Below are 17,649 nucleotides of genomic sequence, written 5' to 3' on the forward strand. Positions count from 1 at the left end.
CCCCTGCTCACTCTGTGTCTCTCTCTCTCTCTCTCCTAGAAAGAAATTAAAAAAAAAAAAACATTAAAAAAAAAAACCATTTGCACTACTAGGTATTTACCCCAAAGATACAAAAATACAGATTCGAAGAGACACATGAACCCCAATGTTTATAGCAGCACTATCAACGGTAACCAAACTATGGAAAGAGCCCAAATGTCCATCAGCTGATGAATGGATAAAGAAGATGAAATGTTATTCAGCCAGATGAATGGATAAATAAGATGAAATGTTACTCAGCCATCAAAAAGAATGAAATCTTGCCATTTGCAGTGACATGGATGGAGCTACAATGTATTATGCCAAATGAAATAAGTCAGAAAAAGACAAATACCATATATTTCACACATATGTGGAAATATGTGGAATTTAAGAAACAAAAAGATGAACATGGGGAGAAAAAAAAAAGAGGAAAGCAAACCATAGGAGACTCTTAATGACAGAGAACAATCTGAGGGTTGCTGGAGGGGCGGTGGATAGAGTGATCAGCCAAATGGATGTTGGATATTAAGGAAGGCACTCGTTATGATGAGCACTGGGTGGTGTGTGTAATGATGAATCACTGAATTCTACTCCTGAAACCATTATTACCCCGTATGTTAACTGACTAGAATTTAGAATTTAAATAAAAATTTGAAACAAACCAAAACTATATGCCAGACATCATCAAACTGGATGTAAGTATCCTCTAAACTCAGGTATGATGTCTGCCTGAAGAACCAAGGGGGAAATTTCTAAAGAGTTCCACGGTGATTAACTTGGATACATGAAAACTTAAAAAAGGGAGTAAATAAATGAGCTACCTAGGAACAACCAACTGTCACAGGCTCATTTTCATGCTGCAGAATCACAAGAAAGGATAATACATTTTTATTTTCCTACATGGCTTAGAAAGGAGTCCAGGAATAAAAGGATAGTTGCAGGTAAATGGCAAGTAGGACTTCTTAAAACTCTATTTTTGAGAGAGAGAGTGTAAGCTAGGGAGGGGCAGAGAGATGTGGGGACAGAGGCCCCGAAGCAGGCTCTGTGCTGACAGCGCAGAGCCCAACGAAGGGCTCAAACCCACTAACTGGAAGAGCATGACCAGAGCCAAGGTCAGATGCTCAATCAGCTTGAGTCCCCCAGGCACCCCATCGGCAAGTAGGACTTTTAATGTTTCTGTCCAAGGCTGCTATACTGACAAAACCATAGGGAAAAGATTCTGAAGGAAGGCAAGAAAAAGACTTTCATACAAACAAAGCCGATACACTTGGTAGCCAGCAGACCAGCCCTGTAAGAACTGTTATAGAAAGTTCTTCAGTTAAAACAAAATGGTAAGAGATGGACACTTGGTTCTACCCCGAGGAATGAAGAGTGCTTTGGATGGTTAACTAAGTGGTTAAATAAAAAATACATTTTCCCCGCCTTTTAAAATGTATTTAAGGGGCTCCCAGGTGGGTCAGTTGGTTAAGCGTCTGACTTCGGCTCAGGGTACAATTTCACAGCCTGTGAGTGTGCACAAGGCTGCATCAGGCTCTGTGCTAACAGCTCAGAGACTGGGTCCTGCTTCAGGTTCTCAGTCTCCCTCTCTCTCTCCCCCTCCTTGCTTGCTCTCTGTCTCTCTCAAAAATAAACATTGAAAAAATAAAAATAAAAAAATTTTTAAAAGGCAGATGGTAGCAGAGGACAGCTACACTTGTAGTGAGTATAGCGTCAGGTACAGAACTGTCACATCTCCATGTTGTACACCCAAAACTCCTAACATTGTGTGCCAGGTGTACTGCAATTAAAGTGAAGCCAGCTGCATTGTGAGGAGCATCGCATAACATGTTCAATCACTATGTTGTACACCTGAAATCAATGTAACATTATATGTCAACTATAATTTTTTAGAAAAGAGGCAGAAGAGGAAAAGGAAGTTGATAGATTCTAGGAAATATTGTAAATTATATCAGGCTGCATTCTCCCTTACCCTTCCAAGAATTAAGAATGTCCTTACTGTTCTCAGCAATTTACTAGATACTAAATCCAAATAATAAAGGGGAAAAAAAAAACTACTCCTGTCAAAAGACCTTCAATGCAGTATCCTCTTTAGAATCTTAGAATTAGATGGAAGTATTTGAAGATCTGTATGTATGAATATGTATTTCTGGAAAACCTCTTACTAATTACCAAGTGAAAAGAACCTATTTCTTCTTGCAGGTACCTGAGTGGCTCAGTCAGTTGAGCAATTCTAGGTTTCAGCTCAGGTCATGATCCAAGGATCCTGAGATCAAGCCCTGAATCAGGCTCTGTGCTAAGTGTGGAGCCTGCTTGGAATTCTCTCTCTTTCTCTCTCCCTCCCCTACTCTCCCTCTTGCACTCTATTTCTCTAAAATACATTTTTTTAAAAAGATGCACAGAAAACAAATATTAAAGAAATAGGCATGTCCTCATTTCTTCATCAAATTTTAGAACACTGGAAACAAGGGGAAAATTCTAAAAGCCTCCAGAGCAGGGTAGCATAGTTTGCAATCACAGGACTAAGAATTAGAAAGACATGGAACTTTTCTTTTTTTTTTTTTTTTTGATAGTTTATTGTCAAGTTGGTTTCCATATAACACGCAGTGCTCATCCCCACAAGTGCCCTCCTAGGCGTGGAACTTTTCAACAGCAACACTGAAAGCGATTAGAAAATGCAGCAATGCCTCTACAATTCAGAAAGAGAAGGAATTCCAACCTAGAACACTAAACCTAGCTAAACTACCAAGCACAAATGTGGGGGCTGGAGTATAAGTATATGCATATGCTCCTGGACGATATCCGTCTTTTATGTCGCCTTTCCCCGGGAATTGTGGAGGAATGTTCTACCGAAGTGAGTAAATGAACCAAGAGGATGGTGTCCGGTCCAGCAAACAGGAGCTGGAACACAGGAGGGAGGACATGAGACTTAGGACGAATGTGAGGGAAGCTCCCAGGATCCCAGGAACCTACAGGACAAGTAGTTCATACTGGAGCAGGTCAGAATACCTCAGGACAGACCCTCTCAAGAAAATGAAAATGATGGGATATATTTGTAGGTCCAAATGAAGGATTGGAGGCTTAAAAATTTCAGACAATTTGAAGATGAGCTAACTACATCAAACAACTAAGCAAATGGCTATAGCTCTTTAATGTTTTAAAAGGGAGGTGCCTGGGTGGCTCAGTTGGTTGAACATGCGACTTAGGCTCAGGTCATGATCTCACGGTTTATGAGTTCAAGCCCCACATCAGGCCGTGCTGACAGCTACAAAGCTGTTCAGCTACAAAGAATGAAGTAATGATACGTGCTACAAATTGGCTAAACCTCAAACCATTATGCTAAGTGAAAGAAGCCAGATATAAAAGGTTGTATTTCATGCATCCATTTATATGAAATACACAGGCTAGGTAAAACTATAGAGGCATGAAGCCTATTGGCAGCACTAAAAAGTTAGGGTGGGCAGTGGGGGAGTGACTGCTTACTGGTACAGAGTTTTCTTTGTGGTAATGAAAATGTTTTAGAAGTAGATAGGATGGTTGCATAACATTGTAAATGTACAAAATGCCACTGGATTGTGCATTTTATTTTATTTTTAAAAATGTTTTATTTATTTTTGAGAGAGAGAGACAGTGTGAGCAGGGGAGGGTCAGAAAGAGAGGGAGGCACAGAATCTGAAACTGGCTCCAGGCTCTAGCTAGCGGTCAGCACAGAGACTGACGTGGGGCTCAAACCCACGAACTGTGAGATCATGACCTGAGCTGAAGTCAGATGCTTAGATGACCGACCCACCCAGTCGCCCCTGGATTGTGCATTTTAAAATGGTTAATGTATTTTTAAAAAAATTTTTTGAAGGGGGCGCCTGGGTGGCTCAGTCGGTTGGGCATCGACTTCGCCTCAGGTCATGATCTTGCCGTTCATGCCTTTGAGCCCAGCGTTGGGTGTCTGTGCTGACAGCTCAGAGCCTAGAGCCTGGAGCCTGCTTTGGATTCCGTGCCTTCCTCTTTCTCTGCCCCTCCTCTGCTTGCATGCTCTCTCGCTCTCTCTCTCTCAAAAATAAGTAAACATTAAAAAAAAATTAAAACAGAATGGCTAATGTATGAATCTCACTTCAAAATAGCAAAAATTAAGCAAAACAAAGTTATCACTTCCTACAAAAATTAAAAGTTGTACAGGGAGGGAAAGTAAGTCTTAATTATATGGCCATGATAATATAAATAGGTAAGGTAAAAGATCGTGCTCTAACCAGAACTACATGTTATATAGCGAGGAATTCTACATGTGAAGGGTGCTGTGTGAGCAAAGGGAAGAAAGGCATAAACACGCATGTTACACAATATGAATCCAAGAGATGAAGACTAAATCGGAAAATAAGATGGGGGGCAGGGCAAGGAGAAGTATTAAAGTGCATCCAAATTTCCAGACATTAAACATTCATTCCACTCACTTGGGAAAATATCTGGCGTGATCTTCTAATGGGTCATCGCCTTCCTTCCAGCTCTCCACACACCCTCCGCAGAAGAAACACTGGACGATGTCCTTCACACCTACAAGTGAGGAATTCCATCCTCTTGCATGTGTATTTCTCAAGTGTCACAGGTAATAATCACAAAGCCTTTATTAGCAAAACCCTCTTTGCATTTCCAACTGGATTCTGCGACAGAGTCACAGTTTGGGTTACCAGCAAGGTGATATTCTCTGTAGGACACTTCTCTTCACCAACAGAGTAATGAGCTAATGAAGGAAATGCTCCTAAGGCACCAGGCACCTGGATGAAGCCCCTCCCCCTGTCCCATCCTCCTTCTATGGAGAGAGATGTGCAGATCAGAGTGTGGAATTATACCTCCCTGAAGCAAGAGATTTTTGTCTGTTTTGCTCACTCATGACTCTCACTGGCCTAGAAGAATACCTCGCACTTATTGTTAAACGTTCAGTAAGTATTTGTTTAGGGAATAAGTCAGCAAGAATGCATTTGGAGCTCAGGGGGAAAAATCTTTGAGGAAATGTAGCAGCCCATATATAAGTAAATTCATGAAGAATCAAGTGTCTTTTACTACATGATTCCCTGGTTTATTCCACTGCAAGGAGCCTCAAGTCTCCTGATGAAACTCTTTCTCTGAAAGGAAATTAGCATTAGGATCCCCCAAATGACTGAGCTAGAAATGGAGCATCCATCAACTTCCTTCCCCTCCTAGACACCTGTAGGCACTGCCAACTAGGGCAGAAGAAAACCTCCCTTTGTGTCTGGACAAAAATACTAGGGCTTAGAAATTGCAAAATCCTGGGTCAGATGACTCGGATTTGTGGGGAGAGTTGGAGGTTTGAAAAAGAGGAGGGTGAGGACACTGGACAGAGGATCCTTAAGGCTGGAGAGAGAAAGAATAGAGTATGGAGAGAGTTGTACGTCTTTTTAGATGCTTAAGATCATGAGGCATTAAGATATTTTGCACCAGGCACTTGGGTGGCTCAGTCAGTTGAGTGTCTGACTTCGACTCAGGTCATGACCTCACAGCTCCCGAGTTCAAGCCCCACGTCAGGCTCAGCACTGACAGCTTGGAGCCTGGAGCCTGGTTCAGATTCTGTGTCTCCTCCAGTCTCTGCTCATCCCTTGCAAGCTCTCTCTCAAAAGTAAGTAAGTTTTTAAATGTGCAATATTAAAAAAAATATTTTTTTGTACCAAGGGAATAGGTCTGCTAAAGTGACCATAGCATTCCGTATGCCGCACTGCCCTGTGATATTCGTGATACCTACTTGACTGCTCAGCACAAGATCTGTATGGACCTCTGCTATCATTCCATGTGTGTGTTCGGTCTAAAGAAGGCCAGCAAGGGGCCCCTGGCTGGTTCAGTTGGTACAGCCTGCACCTCATGTTGTGAGTTCAAGGCCCATGTTGGGCCTAGAGGTCACTTTAAAAAAAAAAAAAAAATGGCTGTCAGCAAGATACCTAAGAAGGGCACACTATCTTTTCTCTGATCACCTTACTTACTTAGATATTTTGCTGAGGAGAACCAACCCACTCTTTGGATCACAGAGGGGAGCTGCCTGAGGACCAGCAACTAAACAGAGAACATTATGAACTGACAGGATATGCTACACGCTTAGTGATCATAAAGGAGAATTTCCTTGAGTGCTGATTGGCTCAGTCAGAAGAACATGTGACTCTTGATCACCAGGTGGTGAGTTTGAGCCCCATGTTGGGTGTAGCGATTACTAAAAAAAAAAAAAAAAAATCAACTTTAGTTTAAAAAAAAAAAAGAATTTCCTGAGGTTCTCTTTCAAAGAGAGTGTGGCAAAGGCTGCTATCCACATTCCCAGTATCTCTCTTTCTTCCACAGTAACAGAAACCCCATTTTTTGCTAGTCATATTGCCACCCAAGAAAAAGAATCAATGTCCTAGCTCCTCTTAAAGCTAGGTATGGCCACGTGACTACTAAACTCAGGTTACAGAGATAGAAGTGGAAGGGAAGTAGAAAGGTTATGTGAAAGTTTCCAGGGATGCTGAGGTTGGGAAGGGGCGGGGGTCGGAGAGTAATGTGTAGAAAGTAAAAGACATAGTAGGGGCACCAGTGGGCCTGGGTGGCTCAATCAGTTAAGCATCTGACTTTTGGTTTCACCTCAGGTCATAATCTCATGGTTCATGTTTTGAGCCTATCGGGCTCTGTGGTGACAGCGCAGAGCCTGTTTGGGACTCTCTCTCTCCCTCTCTCTCTGCCCCTCTCCTGCAAGCTTGCTGTCTCTCAATCTCTCTCTCTTTCTCAAAATAATGAACATTTTAAAAAAGAAAAGCAGAGATTGTGGAGCCTAGATAAACACAAGTCCAGGACCATAAAGTGTAAGCGGAGTTTAAGTGGGTGCAAGAAAGAGTAAGACCAGAGCTTGACGGAAACTAGTGACTCACCCGTATAGAGGAAACCTGCTCTGGCCAGAGCTGCAACTCCTGCCGGGAATGCATGGGGCCAGTTCTTAAAGGAATCCAGTCGTAGCCCTTCATTAGCAAAGATGCTGTCATTGCAATAAGCTTGGGGGGAAAAAAGCGTACGGTGAGATCACTAAGCTTTGCTATTTCAGGTATCAGTGTTCCAATTACCCCTTTGTATCTACGGATGGAAGATGGACACATTGTGTTTAGCTGCATTGTAATTGGAGCAGGGGCTGGAAAAGATGGAAAAGCTATGATGAAGCAAGACTAACCACATGTCAGAGTGCTGAAGCACTGGTAGATCTGTGGTGGCTAGATACTACGGTCTTATTTCTGTGTACGTTGGTATTTTTCTATAATAAAACATTTCAAAATGATCTCTTCATTATCTACCGATGAAGTTTTGGAGTGATGGTGGGTAGACCGGAATTGATGGCCGAGAAAGACTTCGTGAAGACATCTTTGGTGCAAAATGGTGATTTTATTGGGGCGCCTGGGTGGCTTAGTCGGTTAAACGTCCGACTTTCGCTTAGGTCATGATCTCGCGGTTTGTGGGTTCGAGCCCTGCATCGGGCTCTGTGCTGACTGCCAGCTCAGAGCCTGGAGCCTGTTTACGGAGTCTGTGTCTCCCTCTCTCTCTGACCCTCCCCTGCTCATGCTGTCTCTCTCTCTCCCCTAGAAATAAATAAAAATATTTTTTTTAAAAAAAGGTGATTTTATTAAAGCATGGGGACAGGACCCATGGGCAGGAAGAGCTAGCTGCATGGGGTTGTGAGAGGTAACTGTTTTACCCTCAGGTTGGGAGTGGGGGGTCAGAGAGTAGGTCTCTAAGGTATTTTGGAAGGAAGGTTTTCCAGGACCTTGAGGGGCTAGATGTTGCTAGAGAAATGCCAATTATTAACATTTAATAAAACCTCAGTCAGGAAACCCTTCAGATGCCTATCGGGGGGCCAGTAAGGTTGGAGTATGACTGCTAGCGTATATCTTGGGGCAGTTGAGATAGAAGACAGAGACTTACAGGGTCCTCGAGACTGGGATGATGATAAGCTTAGATCCACTTTTGCTCCCAGCAAAGTGTCATCATCAGGCCACTGAGCTCCTAGAGGGAGGTCCCTCTGCCTGTTTCAAGGACTTGTCATTGGGCTGCAGGCAGTCGGGGAATTCAGTTTTTCATTTGCCTTAGTTTCCCACATCAACATGGCAAGCACTTAAACCCCTTTCCTTTGTTGGGAAGCCAGGACTGTCTGAGGAATATCACACATCTCCCACCTGGGGGCGGCGTGTGTGTCAGTCTGTCTTTTGCCCTCAGCCTGCCCCAGGCTCCCTCATCATCTAGCATCAAAACAAAACAAGACAATGCTGAGTTTCCCCTTCTCCCCAGCTTAGCATCAAGATTTGAGAAAATCAAGTTTTCCTTGTTATCTCCCTTAAGAGCAGGCAGATTCAGGTTTTGCCCTTTGGGGTATCCACTCTAGGAGGTACTCTCCCCTGGACTTCCCACCGTGGGCGGGGCCCGGGGCTGCACTCATGTGTTCTTTCTGCAGCCTGTGAGGACTTGAAAACTGACCTATGTTAACGTGGTTCTGCGCATTTAAGATGAAATCTTGCTTCTGTGTTCTACCTATAAACACAGGATCCTGCTATTAACTTCATTTTTAATCTGAATATTACTTAGTCTTTTGGAAAAACCCATCTTCTCCTGTGTCTCCATTACTCTCCCACAACTACCACACTCACAACCCTTCTGACACCAGATGTCTGAGGGTCTTAACCCTGCCCCTGAAGCAATTCTGACAGCAGCTAGGTGTCCTACAATTTACCCAGATCTAACATAACCCAGAGACAGTGTCAGATCTCACAGGTTAATGACTCAGCCCCCCAAGACTGCCCCTACCCCACTTCATTTGCTAGAGTGGGTCAGAGAACTCAGGGAAACACTTACTTACCACTTTCTTAAAGGGTATGATAAAGGATACAGAAGAACAGTCAGATGAAGAGATACATAGAGCGAGTGTGTATGTGGGGGGGGGGGGAATCTTCGGTACAGAAGCTGCTGTCCCATGGGAGCTGGGGTGTGGCCGCCTCCCACTGGGGGGTATGTTCTCTCACGTGAAAGCTCTCTCAACAGTGTACTATCAGGATATTTAAGGAGGCTTCCTCATGTAGGCCTGATTGGTCATTACCTCCACTTTCAGCCCCCTCCTCTCTCTGAAGAATGGGGGGAGCGGGGGCAGTGGGACTGAAAATTCCAAGCTTCTAAACGTGGTTTGGCCTTTCTAGTGACCAGCTCCCATCTGGGACCCCACCCAGAGCATCCAAGAGCCACCCATCTCATTAGAACAAAAGTTCCTCTTAGAGCTCTGATCACTTAGGATTTTTTTTGTTATGTTTATTTATTTTTGAAAGAGAGAGAGAAGCAGGCTTGAGGCTCTGAGCTGTCAGCATAGAGCCTAAGGCAGGACTCGAATTTACAGATGGAGAGATCATGACCTGAACTGAAGTCAGACAAATTAACCAACTGAGCTACCCAGTTGCCCCTGGTCACTTAGGGATTTTTAAGTGTTTTAGGAGCTAGGTGCCAGGAATCAGGGGAATTTATGTATTTTCTATTATCTCACACCTAATTTCTTAACACTGATCCATTTAGGAACATAGTCACAAGTATTTTATCCAGAAAATTTTGATTTTTCTAAGTGACCCTGTCATATGCTCATTTATGAAAAAAAAAAAAAAAAGTCACTCCAGGGGTGGCTGGGTGGCTCAATCGGCTCTGTGCTGACAGTGTGGAGCCTGCTTCTGATTCTGTGTCTCCCTCTCTCTCTGCCCCTCCATTCCCTGCTTGCACTCTCTCTCAAAAATAAATATAAAAAAATTGGGGCGCCTGGGTGGCTTAGTCGGTTAAGCATCCGACTTTCGCTTAGGTCATGATCTCGCGGCTCGTGGGTTCGAGCCCCGCGTTGGGCTCTGTGCTGACTGCCAGCTCAGAGCCTGGAGCCTGTTTCAGTCTGTAACTCCCTCTCTCTCTGACCCTCCCCTGCTCACGCTGTCTCTCTCTCTCTCCTAGAAATAAATAAAAATATTTTTTTAAATAAATAAATATAAAAAAATAAAAACTATGTCACTCCAGAAGACCAGAAATCTCTTATGAAAATAGGGGTTTTTTTTGGGGGGGGGGGTGGTTAATGATTATGACACTATAATGGTGCCTGGGTGGCTCAGTAGGTTAAGTGTCTGACTTCAGCTCAGGTCATCATCTCATGGTTCATGAGTTCGAAGCCCTGCATCAGGCTCTGTGCTGACACCTGAGAGCCTGGAGCCTACTTCTGATTCTGTCTGTCTGTCTGTCTGTCTCTCTCTCTCTCTCTCTGCCTCTGCCTCTCCCCAATTCATGCTCTGTCTCTCTCTCTCAAAAATAAACATTAAAACATTTTCTAAGAATAAATGACTATGACACTGTAACATGAGGAAAATGAAAAAAAAAAAAAAGATGAAAAAAGCAAAAGAAGAAATAAGCAAAGCCTTTGGAATATGCCTGGGTCTTTACGTGACACCATAGGTAACTCTCTCTTGACCCAGGAATTCACAAAATGTTCTCCCTGAAGAAAATAAAAATTCAAGTTACCAACTGTTTGACGTAGAGAGTACACTGATCTATGAATTACAGTGGCAAGATTCCCCTCCTCCCCCCAAATAAAGAGTTTCATTGCGGGACAATCATTCCTAGTTTCCACTTCTATGAATGTTGAAATTTTTGAATGCAGTGCAAAACAACAACAACAAAAACCCAAAACAAAAAACAACCCGCCTGTGAGTGTTTATCTATAGCACAGGGAAACTTCTCACGGTCATGTTTTCCAAAGATCCAATTCAAAATCAGAGTTACATTTACACTGCACAGATGTACTTTGTCTAATGAGGCAGTATATGCTGTAAGGAGGAAAATGGATTCAGGGGGGCGGTTACGGGTTAAGCAACCAATCCTGGTAACCGCACCCAGATTCCTTTCTGAGCCGACACCCCTCCCCCCTTTCAGGCCATATTCTTTTCAGGGTTCTCATTTTCTGAGTCCTCTTAGCCGCGTCACTCTCTTCTTGTTTAAATCAATTCGGGAGGTCACCTGACACTAGGAATCCTTGCCAACACAGCATAAAGTAACCAGCTGGGAGGCAGCAGCTCTGAGGCCTGCAGGGCTGGGGGGGGGGGAGGGGACCTGATCTGAATATTTTATGCAGGCATTCAGGTGGGAGCAGCCAAAGGGGGCTGCGGAGGTGGCTCTAGTCACAGAGAGAACGAGACAAGCTCTAGTTGAGCAAGGCAATGTGATTTTCTGCTCTAGGCCAGAAGAGAGGTAGGGATAATAAAAGGGAAGAAGAAACAAATGGAGCCCATGACAAAAAAAAAAAAAAAAAGAGAGAGAAAGAAAGAAAAGAATGCCACACCCCTTCCAATTCACAAATTATTAGGTAATCAAAAACCAACTTAAGAAAGTATTTGCTGTTATAAATTACCGTGACACCAACAAATCCCTTGTAGCTTTGAATGTACTGTGCAATTTCCTCTGAGGATTTCTTACTTTGAAGAAATTCACATCTGTAATTAGAAAACATTAGTAAACATCTCTATCTCTTTCAAAAATAAAAATAAACATTAAAAACAAAATCTGGCGCTTAACCAAGTGAGCCACCCAGGTGCCCCAACTGTTCTACTTTCGTGTGAAATTTTCCAAAATCAAAGTTTAAAACAAGGTAAGAGCAATATATCTGTATTTGGGAGATATAAAGTCATGTAGAAAATACTACTTGATGTAGCATTAAAGCGAACTGAAACACACTTCATTTTCTAAGCAGGGAACAACATTGTAATCAAAACTTTTGAGTTTTTGAAAACATTTGCATGTGGTATATATTCAGCAGTACATGTAACCATTTGTAGTAAGATTTTAACTTGTGTTGGGGCGCCTGGGTGGCTTAGTCGGTTAAGCGTCCGACTTTCGCTTAGGTCATGATCTCGCGGTTCGTGAGTTCGAGCCCCGTGTCGGGCTCTGTGCTGACTGCCTGCTCAGAGCCTGGAGCCTGTTTCAGTCTGTGACTCCCTCTCTCTCTGACCCTCCCCTGCTCACGCGGTGTCTCTCTCTCTCTCTCCTAGAAATAAATAAAACATTAAAAAAAAAAGATTTTAACTTGTGTCACTTTCCAACTTCCTTTATACACCATTTTACATCATCCCTATGAAAATTATTCTTTATTAATTAAGGCAGATCTGAAACTACCTTGCAAAACAGATAGGACTCTGATGTGATAAAACATGGAAGAAATGATTTTATAATAGAGTGCTTAGGGGGCGCCTGGGTGGCTCAGTTGGTTAAGCGACCCACTTCATCTCAGGTCATGATCTCTTGGTTCATGAGTTTGAGCCACTAGTGGGGGTCTATGCTGACATCTCAGAGCCGGGAGCCTGCTTTGGATTCTCTGTCTTCCTCTCTCTCTGGACCTCCCCTGCTCACACTCTATCTCTGTCTCTCAAGAAATGAATCAACAGGGGCACCCATGTGGCTCAGTCAGTTGAGCGTCTGACTTCAGCTCGGGTCATGATCTCGTGGCTTGCGGATTCAAGCCCCACATCAGGCTCTGTGCTGACAGCTAGCTCAGAGCCTGGAGCCTGTTTCAGATTCTATGTCTCCCTTTCTCTCTGACCCTCCCCTAATCATGTTGTCTCCCCCTCTCAGAAATTAATTAAAAAAAACATTAAAAATAATTTAAGGAAATTAATAAACATTTAGAAAAAATTTATAATAGAGAGCTTGGGAGGCTAGTCAGTTAAGTGTCCAGTTCTTGGTTTCAGCTCAGGTCATGATCTGATGGTTGGTGACTTGAATGCTGTGACAGGCTCTGCGCTGTCAGCACAGAATTTTGGGGATTTCTCTCTTACTCTCTCTACCCCTCCCCTGCTCACATGCATAAGCATGCATGTCTCTCTCAAAAAATAAATAAATAAGAAGTGATTTTATTTTATTTTTTATTTAATGAGAGAGTATAAGCAGGGAAGAAGAGTAGACAGAGCAATAGAGACAGAAAGAGAGAGAGAGAGAATCTTAAGCAGGCTCCACATTCAGTATGGAGCCCAATGTGGGGCTCGAACACACAACCCAAGGATCGTAACCTGAGCTGAAATCAAGAGTTGGCCGCTCAACTGACTGAGCCATCCTAGCACCCCTAAAGGGTTTTAAATGATACAATTCATTTAAAATGAATTTTTCACAAAGTAATCAAGCCCTTCTTGAATAAATTCTGAAGTGTTCCAATACTGGATAGGAAAATATCAAAACTGAAGATGACTTGTCTTTCGTCTTAAAAAAAAGAAAAAAAAGATAATGACAAGAAAAATGTATTTTTCTACTTACTTGGGGAACCATTTGGCATGTTCCTTCCAAGGATCATCTCCTTCTTCCCAGTCTCCTAAACATCCGCCACAGGAAAAACACTGCACAGTGTCCCGTTTGCCTGCATGTGAGGGACACATTTAGGTTGCCCATCAATGGCTCCAGGGGACAGTGAAGAAGGCATGTCTCCAGGGCTGACCGCTCAGTGCGTGAGAGAGAGGCACCCCAGCAGGTCTGTCTGTCCACACCTGCTGCAGGCTGAATGTATGCCCACAGCGCTGCTCCCTTAGGTGAGTGGTGAGGGGACGTCACCCCTCAGCCACGGCCCTCACTACACAACTGTCAGTTGCTTATACACTAGCCCCAATTCTTTCCAAGGGCTCTCAGGGGAGGGAAGCCCCCAAACACCAGCACTCGTAAAGGAGGGTACCCTTAGAAGACGTAAGTTTTAGTCCTGCCATGAAGATTCTGTGGAAACTGAAGTCCATTTCTTAAACCCTTTGAGCCTACTAAACTCAACAGTGAGCTGCTGGGGAAGGGGCAAGTTGTCCGATTAGAATTAGGGCTGAATTTGAGTTTACCGTCAAGTACATACTCAGTAAATGATTACGGTTTTCAAAATTCTCATTCACCCTTGCCCTAACACTTATGGCATGGCTAAGAGAATTCAAACATTGTGCAGTTTTCTCAAGTGTAATTCGCTCTATGCATTAAAGTTAGCCTTAAAATTAAAACAATCCCCCCCCACCTCAATACTGTAGCCATTAAAAGAATTAAAGATCATGGAAGACCCAGGGAATGGGTAAGAAAACTGTGGTCAGTTTGACTTCCTGATTTATTACAAGGGCCTCGGGAACACAAACAGTATTCTCTAAGGTCCAAATTTAAGGAAAAGTAACTTCCTTAGTTTATAAGACATTTTGCAAATTAACTTCATGTTTTGTACAGTGTGTTCAGGTTACAAGAGTTAAATTGTAATAAAATAGACCTTATACCTCATACAACCCATTTAACAAGTGAAGGGAAATTCACAAATGTTGCAATTCAAGCATGGAACCCAAACGTCAAACTCCAGAGAAATACTTCAGAAAATGGCTTCAAAATTACCTGTAAAGAAAAAGCCAGCAGCTGAGAGATCCCTCACAGATACTGCTTGCACGTAAAATGGCCAGTTCTGGAAGGATTCAAGTCTCTCCCTGTCTTCCTGGTACCTTGCTTCGTCCCCTCTCAGCGTGTTCTCTCGGTTCTTTACTCTTATATCATATTTGCCAACATCTTTGCCCAAAAGGAACTCAGAGCGTGGACGAAGCTTCTTGTGATCTTCTACGGGGAGTGTCCGGATGCTGGTACCAAAGATGATTAAGCTGCAGCAGAAGCACTGAATCCCAGATTTTATGCCAGTGAAATAAAACCTGGCTGCTGCCATCTCCTGTGGCGTCCATGAGCTGTAATGGTCATATGTCACAAAACTCTTTAACCTTTTTGTTTCACTGCGCATGTGTGAGTTAAATCCTTTCTCCATTTTTTCTCGTTCCTGCTGCCCTTCTTCTTCCAATTGTTTGGTGAGCTGAACCGCATCTGTGCCTAGAAGAGCAGACAGCTCTGAGAGAAAAGCAGAATCAAAATGGGAAATCTCCTCCTCCTGGGCTGCCTCCTGGGCCGCCATTTTCTGAAAAGGAAAGAAAAGCAGATGAACTTCCACCTGGTGAATTCATCCTGAGACTTGTTTCTGCCCATTTTTTTTTTAATGTTTTATTTATTTCTAGGAGAGAGAGAGAGAGAGACAGCATGAGCAGGGGAGGGTCAGAGAGAGAGGGAGTCACAGACTGAAACAGGCTCCAGGCTCCGAGCTGGCAGTCAGCACAGAGCCCAACGCGGGGCTCGAACCCACGAACCGCGAGATCATGACCTAAGCGAAAGTCAGACACTTAACCGACTAAGCCACCCAGGCGCCCCCCTTCTGCCCATTTTATACTTGCTGTTGCCCTTCTTCCAAGCAATATTAACCTTATGTTTACCTTGCAACTCAATTCGGAACAAATATGCTAGAAGGGGTGTGACATCCTCACCACCGTCACCAGGCCCACTGGCAGAGTCTGAGCAGATGCGAGCCAGTCACCACTTAGGTCAAAGGCACCAACAGGGGCTACCATAAGCACCATCATATAACAAGCCCCAACATGCCTGCTTGCATTCTCCACACTTTAGGAACCCCAGGGGGCTTCTATTAATGCCTACACATGAAGTCAGGTGGGTCTGCTCTCCAAGATGGGTTTATTCACTTCCCACCCACTCCCACCTTTATCCGATGCAGCTAATCAAGAACTTGCCAATCTACCCACATTTCTGAAAAAGCTGCAGCTAACTGAAGATCTTGATTAGGAGCAAGCATGTCCTTCATTTGGCAGGACCCAGTTCAAGGCTGAGCTCCTTTGTCGTTAATGCGTGAAATCTGTCTCCACGGAGGTTATCCAGGAAGGCCTATCAGACCAGAAGATTACCGAGGTTTCGACGCAATCGCCCCTTTGTTTCAGTGGTCTCTTGCCCTGTGCAGTCTCTTTGGTGGCTAGCAGAAGAGAGTCACATTACGACCAAACGAAATACCTCTCCAGGTCTCCTTTGGCATCATATTCTTTCACAGAATGAACAGATCGAAGGTTGGTGGACTCAGCAGCCTACGGTTCTTACTTTCCTTTTTGCCAAAGCAGCCAAAACCAGCCAAGGAACAGTTTTCTCGGAGGACTTCCTCTCTGAGTTTGTGTTCATAGTTGAGCTCTCTCCTCTGGTTCAGGATCTACCACCCGCCACCCGCTGCTGTGCTTTTCCTCCCAGCAATAGTTATCATACTTGAAATCAAGCCAGTGATGCCTCAGCAGCCAGTCTGACATCTGTGGCTGGAAATCTCTCTCCCACTTTCCATCCTTTTTTCCCACTCCCAATTCCTTAGCCATCATTTAAATTTAAAAGAGGAACAACTGTTTCAATTATTCTAATCACAGTGCCATCTCCAGCAATCACACAGGGTTGGCTAACTGAAAAAACTCACAAGACCCTACACAGTATTCTTATATAAGGCTTTCACAACAGTGAAAGATAAGATACAAAAATAAAAATTAATGGGGCCCCCAGGAGGCTCAGTCGGTTAAACGTCTGATTTCGGCTCAGGTCATGGTCTCAGGGTTCCTGAGTACGAGCCCCATGTCCGGCTCGCTGCTTTCAGCCTGTCAGCACAAAGCCTGCTTTAGATCCTCTGTCTCCCTCTCTCCGCCCCTCCCTCACTTGTGCTCTCCCCAAAAATAAATATTAAAAAGTAAATAAATAAAACTTAAAAACAGGTCTACATGAGAGAGGTCTCAGACTCTAGGGTCAGTTCCTAGGGACTTTTCTCTCTTGCACAGGACATTCTTAATTTTAGGTAATGAACCACCTAGATAGCTCTTAAAGAAACCATGATCTTATCTGAGGAGTCTTAGACTGGTTCTGGTCCCATGAACAAAACTAGGCTGCATGACCAGTCTCAAATCCAGAAACAAGCTGACGCAGTCTCCCCCACCGCCTGCCTCAGACCCTAGCACACGACTGACTACATTCATTACCAGTTTGGACATTTCGTTCAGGTTTGGCCAACCTGCAGCACCTCGGATCCCGGTCTCTCTGGGGGTACAGAAGTACAAGGGATTGTACCAGACCAGCTGGTCCCCAGGTGTCCTATATGTAGACAACAAGGTTCACTGGTCGGTTTTGCTAGTCTCCAGGCTGTTTTTGGGCAGAAGAGACCTCCAAAGCCCTCTCCGGCTGTCCTGTTCTCTGACAACAAGAGTTAAGAGAGCCAGGGAGGGACCTGTGTCACGCAGCTAGGCTTCAAACCCATCTGTGTGACTCTACTGCCTGTCCTCTGGCCTCCCAAGAGAGAAACAGGAATAAGAAAAACATGGGGACTGCGAGGCTAGGTGTGGAAGCAAAGCACCTCCGTCCGAGGAGGTCGTTTACTTACCGAGAGGTTCGTCCGTAGATCCACTCAGATGTAAGGAGAATGTGTGGCTGATGCTCTGTGCTAGCCCTTTAAGGGGAAGCACTGAGAAAATATTTGAGGAACCAAAACTCAAATTGCGCAGGTTCCTGGAAGTTACCAGTAAATGATCTAAGGTTTTGAGTCAACAGCCATTAGGGCAGGACTCATAAGGAATAAAAAAAAAAAAAAAACCTACCACGTCCCACAGCAGAAAGTATTTTATTCTAAATAGTTTACAATTAATGAAAGGTTATGATGCTAGTATAAGTCTTCTTTCTTGGATGATGGCCATTTCTACCTTTCTGGTATCTTTGAGGATTTTC

At 43.9% G+C, this 17,649-nt stretch overlaps 1 protein-coding gene across 1 annotated transcript in view; it reads right to left on the minus strand.

Moving 5' to 3' along the window:
- Nucleotides 1–17,368, minus strand: part of LOC120247957 (NLR family apoptosis inhibitory protein) — a 36,181-nt gene extending 18,813 nt beyond the window's left edge. The window contains 7 exon segments of the mRNA XM_039256075.1: nt 4,464–4,563; nt 6,915–7,034; nt 10,480–10,531; nt 11,444–11,525; nt 13,336–13,435; nt 14,422–14,983; nt 17,309–17,368. Of these exon segments, the coding sequence (XP_039112006.1) occupies nt 4,464–4,563; nt 6,915–7,034; nt 10,480–10,531; nt 11,444–11,525; nt 13,336–13,435; nt 14,422–14,980 (1,013 nt within the window). The 5' untranslated portion in view covers nt 14,981–14,983; nt 17,309–17,368.
- Nucleotides 17,369–17,649: the final 281 nt, after the last annotated feature.

This window comes from Hyaena hyaena, unplaced genomic scaffold, assembly GCF_003009895.1.
Source record: "Hyaena hyaena isolate Hyena2069 unplaced genomic scaffold, ASM300989v1 scaffold_558, whole genome shotgun sequence".
NCBI classification, from domain to species: Eukaryota; Metazoa; Chordata; class Mammalia; order Carnivora; family Hyaenidae; genus Hyaena; species Hyaena hyaena.